Source organism: Nyctereutes procyonoides, unplaced genomic scaffold, assembly GCF_905146905.1.
Source record: "Nyctereutes procyonoides isolate TBG_1078 unplaced genomic scaffold, NYPRO_anot_genome, whole genome shotgun sequence".
NCBI classification, from domain to species: domain Eukaryota; kingdom Metazoa; phylum Chordata; class Mammalia; order Carnivora; family Canidae; genus Nyctereutes; species Nyctereutes procyonoides.
In genome coordinates this window covers 28235513-28248555 of record NW_026575024.1, presented here as the reverse complement: position 1 = coordinate 28248555, position 13043 = coordinate 28235513, and the positions used below count along the sequence as shown (strand labels likewise).

General features: G+C 59.2%; 1 protein-coding gene across 2 annotated transcripts in view; it reads right to left on the bottom strand.

The window, feature by feature from the left end:
* Positions 1–209: 209 nt before the first annotated feature.
* Positions 210–13043, bottom strand: part of SNPH (syntaphilin) — a 36970-nt gene continuing 24136 nt past the window's right edge. Inside the window, exons 3-6 of one of the 2 annotated variants that reach the window (XM_055342867.1) lie at positions 11996–12092; positions 11193–11399; positions 7592–7741; positions 210–4561 (exon numbers count right to left, since the gene is read on the bottom strand). In XM_055342867.1, the coding sequence (XP_055198842.1) occupies positions 3385–4561; positions 7592–7741; positions 11193–11399; positions 11996–12045 (1584 nt within the window). In that variant the 5' untranslated portion in view covers positions 12046–12092 and the 3' untranslated portion in view covers positions 210–3384. The remainder of the gene's footprint in view (positions 4562–7591; positions 7742–11192; positions 11400–11995; positions 12093–13043) is intronic. The other variant, XM_055342876.1, reaches the window with a different exon arrangement.

The window sequence follows — 13043 nt, the reverse complement described above, 5'->3', positions numbered from 1 at the left end:
GGCAGCGCTGAGCCAGCACGAGGCTGTCTGGTTCCCTCAACCTCAGAAAGGCCCTCTTTCTGCCAGTCCTTCCCTGTGTGTACGCCGTGTATCCTAGATTGGCAGGGATGGTTTGAGCCTCCTGCATCCCTCTCAGAAAACAAAAACAAAAACAAAAAAACCCCACCACGATATAAAGAAATCAGGCCGAGGGTCTTGCTGTGTTTTCATGCTTTAATTCAGAGCTGTCTGCTGCAGGTACAACTCTATCTGAACAGAAGGACAAAGGAGACAAAATGAAGACCCTCCCCACCTCCCCCCTTCCTGTATCCCCTGAATTCTCCATCGAGGGGATGGCCGAGTGGGAGAGTACGCTGTGATTTGTTTGCATTGTCCCCATAGGTCAGAGAGGGTGTCACGAGTTCCCCGGGCTCAGGCCCTCGGTAGGCTCTTGCCCCGGAACTCTGCCGATGCCCGCCCCTCCCCAGGCACTGTCAGATACCCCGGTGCTAGCGGTGCCTGGGAAGGCTGTTCAGTGAAAGGCTAAGTTATCCCCTTGGGAGATGCTCGGAATAAACTCCGCCGGAGGCCAGCTCTCTGTGCAGAGTCCCAGCCCTGGCTCTGATTCCTGCCTGAGGCTGGACCAGAGGAGCAGCAGGGAGGCCCAGACCCAGGCCCTCCATCTAAGCAGAAGCCACTTCTGGCCTCTGAGCTCCAAGGAACCAGCAGTTCAGTAGGTGGTTCCTGGGGAAATGTCCCTTAGGATCTAATCAGCTCCAGCTGGAGGCTGGCAGGAGGGGAGGCCCCAACAATTTCTGCTCCGAAAGCCGAGAGCAGGAGGGAAAGGCCATAGCCCAGCAGGACGAGGTATTAAGCAACAAGAAAAAGGGGATCTTTGGAGGAGGAGCCCCGGGCAAGCGGCCCCTGCCCCTGGCCTTGCCCTCCTACCCCGTGCTCTGTGCCCTGCATGACCAGGGCCGGGAACCCGAGCCAGCAGGCCGCTGTGCCTCCACTGCTCGGAGCTGCACACGTCGTGCTGCCCCTTTTGCATAGATGCGGACACTGAGCACACAGGCGCACACACGAAGGGCTAGGCCAGGGCCACGGGCAGCGTGCTCTCAGGTCCGTCCCAGGGCTGGGCGCTGAGCCACTGCCTCCACTGACACGGGAAGAAAAACCCGTTGAAGGCCCCAAAAGAGAAGACCCTCCACACTGTGGGCGAGGGCCCTACAACCCAGAGCAGTGGCCCATCTCGAGGGCCTTCTCCAGAGGGACACAGTGGGCTCCGGCCTCAGCCCTGACCACGTCCACCAAAACACAAGACACGATAGGAAGGCCACAGAGAGCAAGACACAGACAGAAGCGGAGGGGCTACGCAGCTCACATAATTCCAGTGGTGAAAAATATATAGATTTTGTGTTGTCAAATATAGTCATACATTTATTTTCTCGGCAAAGCTTGGACTATTTCTAAGGAGACACTACGCAGCTTCGTGAGTACACGGCACAGGAGGCTGGGGCCACGGCCAGTCCCGGCTTGGCTTTGGATTGGGTTTGTCCACTGCCCCTCCATGTCACGACCCCAGCATCTGTGGGGCAGCCCCAGCCAGGCCCCAGTTCAGGTGTGCTTTGGCTGGGGTGGGGGTGCTCCACAAAGGATGGCTAATCTGAGGCCCCAACTGGTGGGGGGAGCTTTGGAGGCACAAAGCGTTGTGGCAGAGGGGGCTGTTGCCCCCATGGCTGGGCTGGCTGCCCCTGCCCAGTGCATGCAGGTGCCCCACCTGAAGCGGAGGGCGCAGGGAGGAGGGCTGGGAGCCCCTAAGTCAGGTGGCGGCTGTCGGAGCAGTGGGGGTGGGCAAGCAACCTTGGCAGAGAACCAGAGTGGTCCCGGGGCCAGAGGGATGAGTAAGACGTAGGGTCCCACCAACCCCCCCCAGGTGTGGGGCCTAACCTCTGAAGAGTGCGGGGGGTACCCAGATGGGTGTAAGCCCCACAATGGAGCAGGAGTGGGTATACTCTGTAAAATAATAGTGGTGGTAAAATGAGCAGCATTGCTGGGGGACCAGATGTGGTCCCAGGGACGGAGGGGGGACAGTGAGGCTCCCAGGCCAACTGGCCTCAGGCTGTGAGCAGAGAGTCTGCAGGCTCCCCTGCCGTGCCCTGTCCCTGCCTGGGAGACAACCCGGGGCACCCTGCTTTGGCCTGGATGAGCATCATGGCTTCAGTATCCCATCTTACCGCTCATCCTGCTGGAATTCCTTCCAGAGGCAGACAGGTCTGAGTTTAGGAGCCTTCACCCTAGAATGTGAGCAGCCCTCAGTGGAGATGCTGGGGTGCGTGAGGGCCAAGCCCCAAAGTGAACATAGTGCAAAGCAGAAGCTGGGCCCGAGGCCCCCATGGAACCTTGGGGTGAGCTCCGGGGGCAGTCATGGCCTCTGGCTTCTCAAACCGAGTCCGGCCCTGCCTCCCACCCCACAGGACCTGTCCCAGGAGGCGGAGGGGCCCTGCTGCGCTGCCAGCCCGGCCTCCTCCTCTCGGGCGGGCGGGCGGTAGAGGCTGCAGATGGAGCCGGGGCTCAGGCAGGTGTTCCAGCCCCAGCCCCAGCTCCAGCCCCAGCCCCTCTGGCTCAGCTCTCACGGGAACAGTGATCTGACACAGCTGGAAGTGCCGAGAAGGGAATGGATCCCAGGGAAGGTGTAGCACAAACAGACACAGAACCCACGCTGTGCTCTGCTACCTCTTGCCCGTCACCACCTTTGCTCTGGCCCACACCTGTGGCCTGACCACGGTTCTGAATCCCGAGGCAGGGAGCAGCCCGAAGGTGCTGGGACTGCAGCCCAGGCCCAGGGTTGCCGACCCTGCTCAGAGTCCTGGGCCAGTTGCCTGTGCTCTGGGCAGCAGCTGCCTCCCCGTGAGGAGATAATACTGGCCTGAAAGGCAGGACTGAGGGCAAGGGGTGGCTTGAGAGAAGGCGTGGGTGGGCAGGTGACCGGACGGGACGGGACGGGGCGGGGAGGCTCCCACGGGCGCCTCAGGCCAGCCTCCCCAGACCAACACACCAGAGACTTTCCAGGGCAGGGGCAGTGAAGGTCCAGACAGACAGGGCCAGGTTGGGGGGCCTCCCCACCTCCTCTCTCTGCAGCGTGTCCCACCTGTGTGCCTCCCCACCTTTGGTCTCTCTTCCCTTTTCTTCTGTCACAGTTTTGGGTTGCCTTCCCCCAACTCTGACTCCTGGCCCTCCGACACTGTTCAATTCCTGAAAAAGCCACTTCCAAACCCAAAACTAAATAAATAAGAAGAGGCCCCGGGGAAGGAGTGGGAGGGAGAGCGGCACCCCTACAATCAGTGGTCAGGCCGCCGGAGCCAGGCCGGGGCCAGGAGGGCGGGAGGGAAGGTGGCGCACTGCTCACAGCTGGGAGCCGCCGCCCGCCTGGCCAGGGCCCTGCTGGCTCAGCGAGCGGCAGCTGATCCTGCGGATGGAGTGCAAGGCCACCGTGCAGCAGCCCCGCAGCAGGGAGCTGATGTTGTAGATGGGCTGACCCTGGCGCCGCTGCGAGCGGCAGAGCCAGGCCACCGTGGGCACAGCCGGCACCACCACAGCCAGCAGATCCACAATGTAGTGGCGGCTCCAGTAGCTCTTGGGCTCCTTCTCAGCCGCAGCCGCCTCCTCCTCCTCTTCCACGGGGCATGCCACACTCACCGACAGGCTGGGGCTGGGGTTGGCGCCGGGCCGGTGTGGGCTCGGCCCTCGGGTGACAGGCTCCGGGGCCTCGAGCTCGTCACCCACCGTCACCACCACTGCCGAGTCAGGGTCTTTGAGCCCCGGAGGGCAGGGCTCCAGCTCCGGGCACCTGTCCCCGGCATCAGGGATTGCCCCGCAGGCCTGGGCCTTGGTCACTTTCTCCAGGATGGTGTCCATGTCCGGCTGGTACTGCACGAAGTCTGTCTGGATGGCTCGCTCCTGCATGCAGCTGGCCTGCACGCCGGCCTCCAGGCCACACAGCAGCTTCTCGTAGGTGTTGCTGGCGGGGAAGCGGGGGCCCAGGCTGAGGCTGCTGTGCAGCGAGCCCTCCTCGGGGCCACAGTCCACCCCTGACGACAGCAGGCTGCTGGCCTCCAGCGCGTCCGTCCGGCTCAGGGTGTCGTCGGTCACGGCGAAGCCACTGTCAACCCCGTCCTCAGCAGAGGCCCCAGGGTGGTCACCGGGGGGGCGGTCGCCGCAGACAGCCGGGTCACTCAGCTTGGTGTAGGTGGAGCTGCGGGTGAGGGAGCGGGCGGGGGACCCGCCGGCCGACTCCCCGGCGCCATCCTCCTTGGTGGCGCCGTTCTGGGCCACTTCCATACTGTGCAGCAGTGTCTCCAGCTTCTTGTTCTGGATGTTGATGTCCACGAAGTACTTCTGCAGCCCTTTGTCCTTATCGATCAGGTTGTTCTTGACCGTGTCAATGACCTGCTTGAGCTGCTTGATCTCCTTGCGAGCCTCCTTCAGGGCCAGCTGGGCCTCCACGCGGTGGCACTCCTCCTCAATCCAGTCCTCCTGCATGCGAGACAGCTGCGTCTTGAGGTCGTCGATCTCAGTGTCTCTGTGAGTGGACGAGACACACAAGCTCACTGACTGGCCTGCCACCACCATGGAGGAAAAGCAAGGAAGGGCTGTCGCCAATACCTCCCGGCCCAGAGCTAAATGCAAAAGGCCTGATTCATTGGCTCCTTCTCGCTCCAGAGGGGACCGGGGGTTGGCCAAGGGGCCTCCTCCCCACTGAGGGCAGTGGGGAGAAGAAACGTCTAGCCCTGCCTCTGCCTCCCCAGGCCTGGAGGCTGAAACCTAGACAACCGACCGTTCCCACTTAAATCCGATATCTACAGGAGAGATTAGATATGAAAGATACTTAGTGTATCAATCAATGCCTAGCACTGTAAAACCCAAACACATCTGTTTAAAATTTTAATATAAGATAATAAGAACTAAAGCTAAAATTTCTGTTCTGTGGGGAGGGACATGGCCTCCTTCCTGTAGGTGAATACTGTCCCCGGGGGTCCCTGGCCAGAGCCCCTGGGGGTAGAGGCGGTGGGCTGCCCCACTTTGCTGAGGAACTTATTGCTGTCATGTGGGGGGAGCTGTGGGCTTCACATGTCCCCTCAGTGCAGGGATGAAAGGTGGTGGGTGCAATACAAGAAAATGGTGAAAACAGGTGGCTCTTTTCTATCTACACTGATCATCCTTGCTTTGTATCTACTGTGAAGACGATGGGCCAAAAAGTTGGACAAGAAGGCCCAGGCTGCTTCTGAGAGAAAAGGCCAGTGCCAGGCAAACCAGACACAGGCACCCTGAGTCACAGACAAATCGGGGTGTGGGGGAGGGAGGTGCATTAAAAGAACATTCTATCAAGTCTGGCGGAGAAGGCAGCAGGAGACAGGGCAGGCTATGATGAGGGCAGTGAGGGTGGAGGAAAGCCACTCCTGAGCCAGCACGTCCTGCGGGGTGGTGCAGGGGGCGGGGGCCAGCCACCCCAACACCACTACCTACCCCCAGCCAGATGGCCCACGTGCCCCACATTCAAGGAAATGCAATCCATGCAGGGCTTGACCATCACTGTGAGGGTGATGAGCCCAGCAGAGGGACCATCCCAGATCAAGCACTCGGCTCTTTTCAGAGCAGATGGGATGGCCGGTGCAGGAAATGAGGCTGAAAGTGTGCTCTGCAATGTCGAAGGGTCTGGGCTGAGGGGCTGCAGTGGCCAGAAAGGTCAGCCAGGGCATTATCTGGAAAGGGGTGGACTGGACTGCCCCCCAGGACACAACCTTGTGATGGTAGCAGGGACTGGAGTGACTCAGAGTGGCAACGGCAGATGGACCCCCACGCATGAGACCCTTACTGGGGTTCACTCTAGAGAAATCTTCCCCGTGGATACCAAGCCCTGGGAGGGAGAACGAGTTTGGAGGAAGGGACTGGGCTTGTGGCTGGGCCCCGCCCTTCTCTCCTTGGAGCCAGCGGGACCCCCAGGCCAGGAAGCCATGCCTTTCCCACCCCGTCTAGGACATCACACTGGAACTGAGCCCTGAAGGATGAGTTTGCCAGCGAAGCAGGATGGGGGCAAGGCCATCTCAGGAAGTAGGGACACAGCAAACAAAAGCATGGAGTGTAGTAGCTTCTTTAAGGAGCAGGGAGGTTACTGCAGGAGGCAAGTATCAAAGTGAACATGTGGAGCGTGTGTGGTACAGCAACAGAGCAAGCAAAGAGCTGCCACAGGTTCCCGCAAGACTAACAGGCAGAGAGTGGCCAGGGATTTGAGGTGTAGGCACGTCCATGCCAGGGCACTGTGCCCAAACCGCATGGGGCAGATGGTCTGCTTGAGCCGCTGGGCCAGCCCCAGACAGGAGGCGGGGAGACGGGCTGTCTGCTTCCTGAGGACGTAAGCACAAATGGCCAGGCAGACCCAGGACTATTTTCTAAAAACAGAAATCCCAACTATGAAGGAGGCCCACGGAATGCCACCTGTAACTTCCCGTAGTTCAAAACCACAACAGATCCATACCGGATTGGCTACTTGGCAGCACTCTGGTCACGGAAGACGTGCTCATGCATATTGTATGCTTCCATTTATATGCCATGTCCAGAATAGACACATCCATGAAGATGGAAAGATCAGTGGTTACCAGGGGCCTGGGCCATGACTGCCACTGGGAACGGTGTTTCCTTCTGGGGTGATGAAAATGTTCTGGAACTAGATACTGGGGATGGTTGCATGATTCTGTGCCTATCCCAAAAATCGCTGAAGGGTGTGCTTCAGAGAGGTGAACTGTACGGGATGTGAATTACATGCCAAATAAAGCTGCAGAGTTTTAAAAAAAGAGGAAAGATGCCATAGTCGTGGGAACCTGCCCTGACCTCTGGTGCCTGGCACAGTGCCTGGTGTGGCTCAGAGTCGGCTGCGTGTTTGAACTGACACAGTCTGGAGGAGAGAGTGAAGATGACAGAGTCAAAGGGCAGACCTGAAGCTTTGATCGTAAGAATGAAGCCGGTGGCCCAGAAAGTTAGCAGCTGAGAGGGTCAGGATTGGCCCCCAGGTCTGGAGAATGTGCTCAGAGGGGACTGTAGGGGCTCCTGAGGGACCCCCAGGCTGGGTAGGAGCTCAAGAAAGGTTTTTCATGCTCACACACATCATATGCAAGTAGATGAGCAGAGAGGCCTCTGAGGCCTGAACCAGTGGGCCAAGAGCACCCTGGTGACTCCCTGGGAGGAAGCAAAGGGGGACTCACAGGAAAGGTAAGCCAGGAAGAATGCCCTGGGCTCCTGATCCTCAAGTGGAAAGGAGCCAGAGGGCAAGAAGCAGCCAAAAGGGACCACCAGGCCCAGACTGGGAGAGGACCAGCGGGCCATCAGGGGAAGCTGCTCCCTGCCTGGGCCCAAGCAGCCCATGTGGCAGTCCAGAAGAGCAGCTGAGGGGACAATGGGGATGGCTGAGGGCTCTAGAAAGGGGCTCCTACAGGGCTTTGCCAGAAAGGAAAGGGCAGGTGGGTGTCAGGAAGCCCTCAGCCATTCCTCCCTCCCAGAAGTGCTCCTCTGAGTGTGGAGAGCATCTCTCCAGGGCTGCCCTGGGCCAGCGGCTCACCGGTCCTGGAGCCGGTCCTGTGTGTCCTTCAGCCGGGCCTTCAGGTGCCGGATGCACACCTCCTTCTGCTGCAGTGGGGTCAGGTACTGCTCCGGGGTGGGGGGCTTGACGCCATGGTTGTCGCTGCACAGTGTGTACTTCATGGAGCGTCTGCAAGGAAACGTGTCAGTGGGAAGGGAGGAAGAGGTGGCTCATCGTCCTGGTCCCACAGCCAGCAGGTGCCTCCAGGCTAGGCCTCCCCCTGGGGCCTGTGTGGGCATGAGAACACCCAGACCTTTTGGCAGGTAGGTTTTATCAAAGCTCTTGTAAGGGAAGACCACAGTGGGAAGCTCAGGGCTCCTCTAGTTAGGGGTGCAGACACAGGGCACCACAGGACCCACAGCCTGGCACCCAGCTGTGTGGGGCACTCTACTGATGTCATCAGTCATCTCACTCCTGCGGTGGTCCCAGAACTCAGGTTGTCCAGTCTCCTAACCCAGAGAATGAGTTGGGCACTAGAGCCTGGGGGCAGGTGCACTTCCCTGTGTAATTCTCCGGGGCTGGCGAGGGGGTAAGGGCTCGCCCCAGGTAGGAGAACGCACCCCCCAGGCTGAGAACCTTCACTGCCAGGCCTGCAGGAGTCAGGGTGGGGGCGGGGGGCCGGGAGTGTAGGCCCAGCTCTCTCCAACACACTCCGGTGCCCTCCTTGCCGTCTTCATGTACACGCAGGCCTGCAGATCATGTACACACGTTTCCTTGGAGTGCGTACATCTGAGTAGTTACCCTGGCCCACTTGCGCCTGCGTGTCCACCTCTGCGTGCACACACCCAAGGGCACATGGCCCCGCAACCCTGCAGCCATCCTCGGGAACACTCACAAGGCCTGGGACACCAGTCCACGCACGGGTTCACACAAATGCACGCACTTTCCACCCCCCCACACACATTCTCTGAGGTCACACCCAAACACACGTGTAAACACCCACTGGCTCTGGGCATCTAGTCCTCAATAGCTAAACCCTGAGGTGGCAGCAAGCCAGATGCCACATGCTGCCCAGCCTGAGGTGGCACAGGCATGTGTGTGTGTGTGTGTGTGTGTGTGTGTGTGTGTGTGTGTCATACCCAGGCTCAGCACTGCCAAGAGGAGGAATTGCCACCCAGTGCAGGAGGAGGGAGGGAAGGTGGGAGGGAAGGAGGGAGGGCCTGGCCTCGCACCCAACTCAGATATGCTGTGGCCGGGCCACAGCGTCCTGCCTGCTGGTCATTCTGGGAAGCCTCCTCAGAGCTTGGCCTCAAAGCCTGGGCTTGTTCTCATGCAGCCTGGCAGAGGCCTCGTGGCCAGCCAGCCCTGCTCCCCTAGGGGACGGGGCCAAGGACATCAACAGGTCTGAATAGACAGGCCCTGGTTTGCTGAAGCAGCCACGAGGGAGGCAGTTTGAAAGGTTCCATGGGGGCCGTCTAATGTTTGCTGAGGAAAAAGAATTTGTAAACTGTCAGCCACTGAAGAGAATGTGTGTGGATAGAAGTGGAGAGAAAGGGACACGATTCTCTTCTGCTTACTCACCTCGTGGTCCCTAGGTTAAACTCAAGCCATACCACACGCCGGCCTGTTTTCCTGGTGATGGGGGCAGAGGGGTGGCGTGGGTCGGGAGCTGGGGACGCCCCCTCAGTGGGCTCTAAGAATCTCCTCCCGAAAGAGCAGCCATCCTGGTGGCTGCCGTGCCAGGACTCGGGCTCGAGGGGCACGGATCTGCAGTGAGTGGATCTCCCCCCCAGGCCCTGGTTAAACTATTAAACTAGTGCAGTTGAGAATTAGAGACAAAGCTGTTCTCACTCTTCCAACTTGCTTTCATGACTGATATATATGTATATATATCACTCATGAATATCACTCATATCACAGAATATATATATATATACATATATATAAAACCCTATGTATATATATTCTGTTAGCCATTTTATATGTATATATGTATATATACTGGAAAAGAAGAATATTCTATAATCCATGGCTCTCTGCTATTCCCGTCTCAGAATGCCAGTTTGCACTGAAGCCACAGCCCAGGGCAGCCACTATTGATGTGGCCAGAAGATCCTCCCATGGGGCCAGTTCTCAGCCTCAGGGCTGGGACCGTCCCAGTGAGCTGCAGTTATGACAAGCACGGCAAAAATCTGCTACTAATGAAAAAATGTTAAAGTTGCCAATTGTATACTTTTCAAAATTTGAGCGCAGTAGTACCACTCTCGCCCCCTGCGCTCAGAGTGGAGTGACGGCCAGGAGGCTGGGCCATGGGTCCTGCACACATGTGTCACCCATCACATGTGTCACAGTGGGAAACTCTGAGAAGTGCCGCCTCAGCGTGATCTGAACATCACTTCACACCCATGACACCATGTCTGCTGGAAGAGCAGGACCAGCCTTCCCATGAGGTGCTCTGGCTGCAGGAGCTGCAGGTCAACTGTGGTGGCCCAGGACTCTCACATGGGACCAAAGGCCTCATGATGGCAGCTACCAGTTACAGGCCACCTGCAGACATCAATTCGTTGAAGCTGGAGGGACGTTGGGCACCCAACGGGAAGGGAGATTCAAGGGACGGGAAATATGGCTGCCCAGCCTTCGCTCCCTGGCTCCACTGGGGAATCAGGATGGGCCGCTGGAGCTGTCACCCCCTGGTTTTAGAGAATGCTCAGCTTCCCTTCACCTGCCTCCCCAGCAGATCCTGCTTTTCCGTTCTTCCTTCCCTGAGCCCCACAACATAGCACGTGCCACATTGTAATGCACTCTGCTTTCCAAACCAGCTGCACCTCTGTCACTGTCCAGGTGGTGCCTGAGGAAAGCAGGGCCACAGATGCCGAGTGGCCTGCCCATATATCCATCCTTGCTCCTTCCCCAAGAGAACTCCAATTCTGTGAGGGCTGGTACCATACCAGGGACAATGTGGTGCTCCTTGTGCCACCGACCCCACAGCCACAGCCAATCACATCACCCAGTGCCAGCTGGCAGCGTGTAGACAGAGTTCCTGGGGAAGGTCACCCTTCCCAGAAAACAGGAGCCTCAGGACGCCTGGATGGCTCAGCAGTTGAGCGTCTGCTTTCAGCTCAGGTTGTGATCCCAGGGTCCTGGGATCAAGTCCCGCATGGGGCTCCCTGCACGGAGCCTGCTTCTCCCTCTGCCTGTGTCTCTGCCTTGCTCTGTCTCATGAATAAATAAATAAAATCTTAAAAAAAAAAAAAAAAAGGAAAACAGGAGTCTCTTGTAGTAGCAGAGGGGTGGCCTTTCTACCTTCCTCCTTCCCTGCCCCGATGCTGACCTGACGCCTGGCGGTGTCAGAGCCTCTTTTAAGGGTGAGGACAAAAGCTGTGCCCTAAGGATGGTGGAGCAGGAAGATGGGCTGGGGTCCCCAACACTTCAGGGAGCTGCCTGCCGCTGGGCCTAGTTCTGAAAGCATCCCCCTTGCTTGTCTAAGCCCCTGCCTTGGTTACGGGCAACAGGGCGCTACCCTCCCCTTCACACAGGACCTGAGGCTCTGAAGGACCAGCTGGAGCCCGTGCAGCCAGGAGCGCAGGAGTCCCGGTCCCCACTCGTGGGGGTGCGGTGTGCAGGTGCGCAGGGGGGTTACCTGGGTGTGGGGCTGCTGTCGCTGCCCTTGCAGGAGCCGGAGTTGCTGCTGCTGCTGAGAGAGGAGGTGCCGTAGGCGTCCCGCACGCTCACGGGCGGAGAGGTGCGCCTGGAGGCAGGAAGAAGAGGCAGGTGCTCGTTCTGGCTGGCGGGCAGCTGCGGGCACTGGGCGAACACCGCCAGGCCGCTGCGGCCCAAAGGGCCCCCGCTGCGGGGTCACGGCCGGGGGAGAGAAGCAGAGGAGAGAGGGGACGCACACACAGGGGTGACAAAACAGACAGCGCAAATCAAGATGGAAAACCAGGAGGAGGCTGGTCCTCCTGGCTCCCCAGGATGGGCATGGAGGCTGGGCAGGGCTAAGGGTGGGGTCCCATCTGCCCTAGCCAGGGTTCCTCAGCTTCCAGGGTTCCAGGGTCCCCCTGAGCCCAGAGGAGGGCCCTGCAAGGGCTGACACAGCTGGGGCAGAGGGGGCAGGCAGGGGTGGGGACAGGAGGGGGGCACACGCAGGTCGGAGTCAGGGGGGCCAAGTGAGCCAGAGTGGATGACAGCATGAGTCCTTCTAGTCACTGTGAAGCTCAGCAGCAATACTGAGGATGGTGGGACCCCCAAGGTTTTAATGCTTCAGAGAACCTTTCTATCCACTGTGTCATTTGAGCCTCAGCAGGAGGTGAGTGTTAGCAAGCCTGTTCTAGAGCTGGGAAAACTGGGAAATGACTTGCTCAAGGCTACACTGCATGTTGGTGGCAGAGGGGGGAACGGAGGCCCTCCCCCTTCCCGCCCTCCGAGGCCAAGGGGGGCACTCACCTGCGGGATCCAGCAGAGGCCCGTCTACTGCCCGGCAGGGACATGGCCATGAGGCTGCGGGTCCGGGTGAGGGGCGGGATGGGTGGTGTCCCCGGGGCTGAGGAGAGAGGGCGCGTTGGGGGTGCCGCGGGGAGGGCCGGACCAGGCCACGTCATCCTCTCGTTGGGGCCGCTGCCTGGCATGGCTCCTCCTCTCACCCTCTGGCAGAACACCCCAGGACCGAGCGAGGGCCTGGTAGGCCGGGCGCTAGCTGCAGCTGCCTCCACCAACGAAGTTAGCACACTCTTGCCACCTGACTTAAGACCTTGATCGATCGTCAGAGCCTCAGGGGCAGCCAGAAATCATAGATCCGACCCCGTGTTCTCCAGATGATTGAATGTGCAGCAAGATCTCAAGGGCCTCACCCAAGGTCACATGGGCATCGAGGCAGGGCCTCCTGACCCCCAGTGCAGCACTGAGTCCTCTACGCTACAGGCCAGGCCCTCCGATCCCTTACTCGGACCCCACCCTGCGCTGGACAGTCCTCCCTCCTCGGCGGGGGCTTCTGGTTGGAGGACTCCTGGAGCAGGACCAGGAACCCCAAGTGAGGCTGGGCTAGTCTCGACGTCACCTTCCCAGAGCGCCCGTTGGCATGTGGCTTGGGGGCTTCCTGTCTATAGTGGAGACAAGACAGACCGACATACCAGCACACGTGTAGAAAGACATATGGATACACACGAATGTGAAAAGGTACTATGTCTCTGCCATTCCAAGACATGCCACACACATCTCCATGAACATGCTTGGGGCCTTCCCATGATGCAGGACATGCAGCCAGGCCCTCCCGCATGCATGCTGCACACAGCCATGCCTGCATCCACCCATGCAAACATGCATGCTGACTGGGGCATGCAGCAGGACCTCAGAGCATGGGCTCAAAGCAGATGAGGAAGGGGGTAATGGGTACAGAAGCCCTCCTCTGTCTGGGGACTCTTGGTGGGCTGGAACTAGTAGGAAGTGACCAGGCCTACAGAGACCCATCCTTGGCACTCTTGACAGGCGGGTAGAG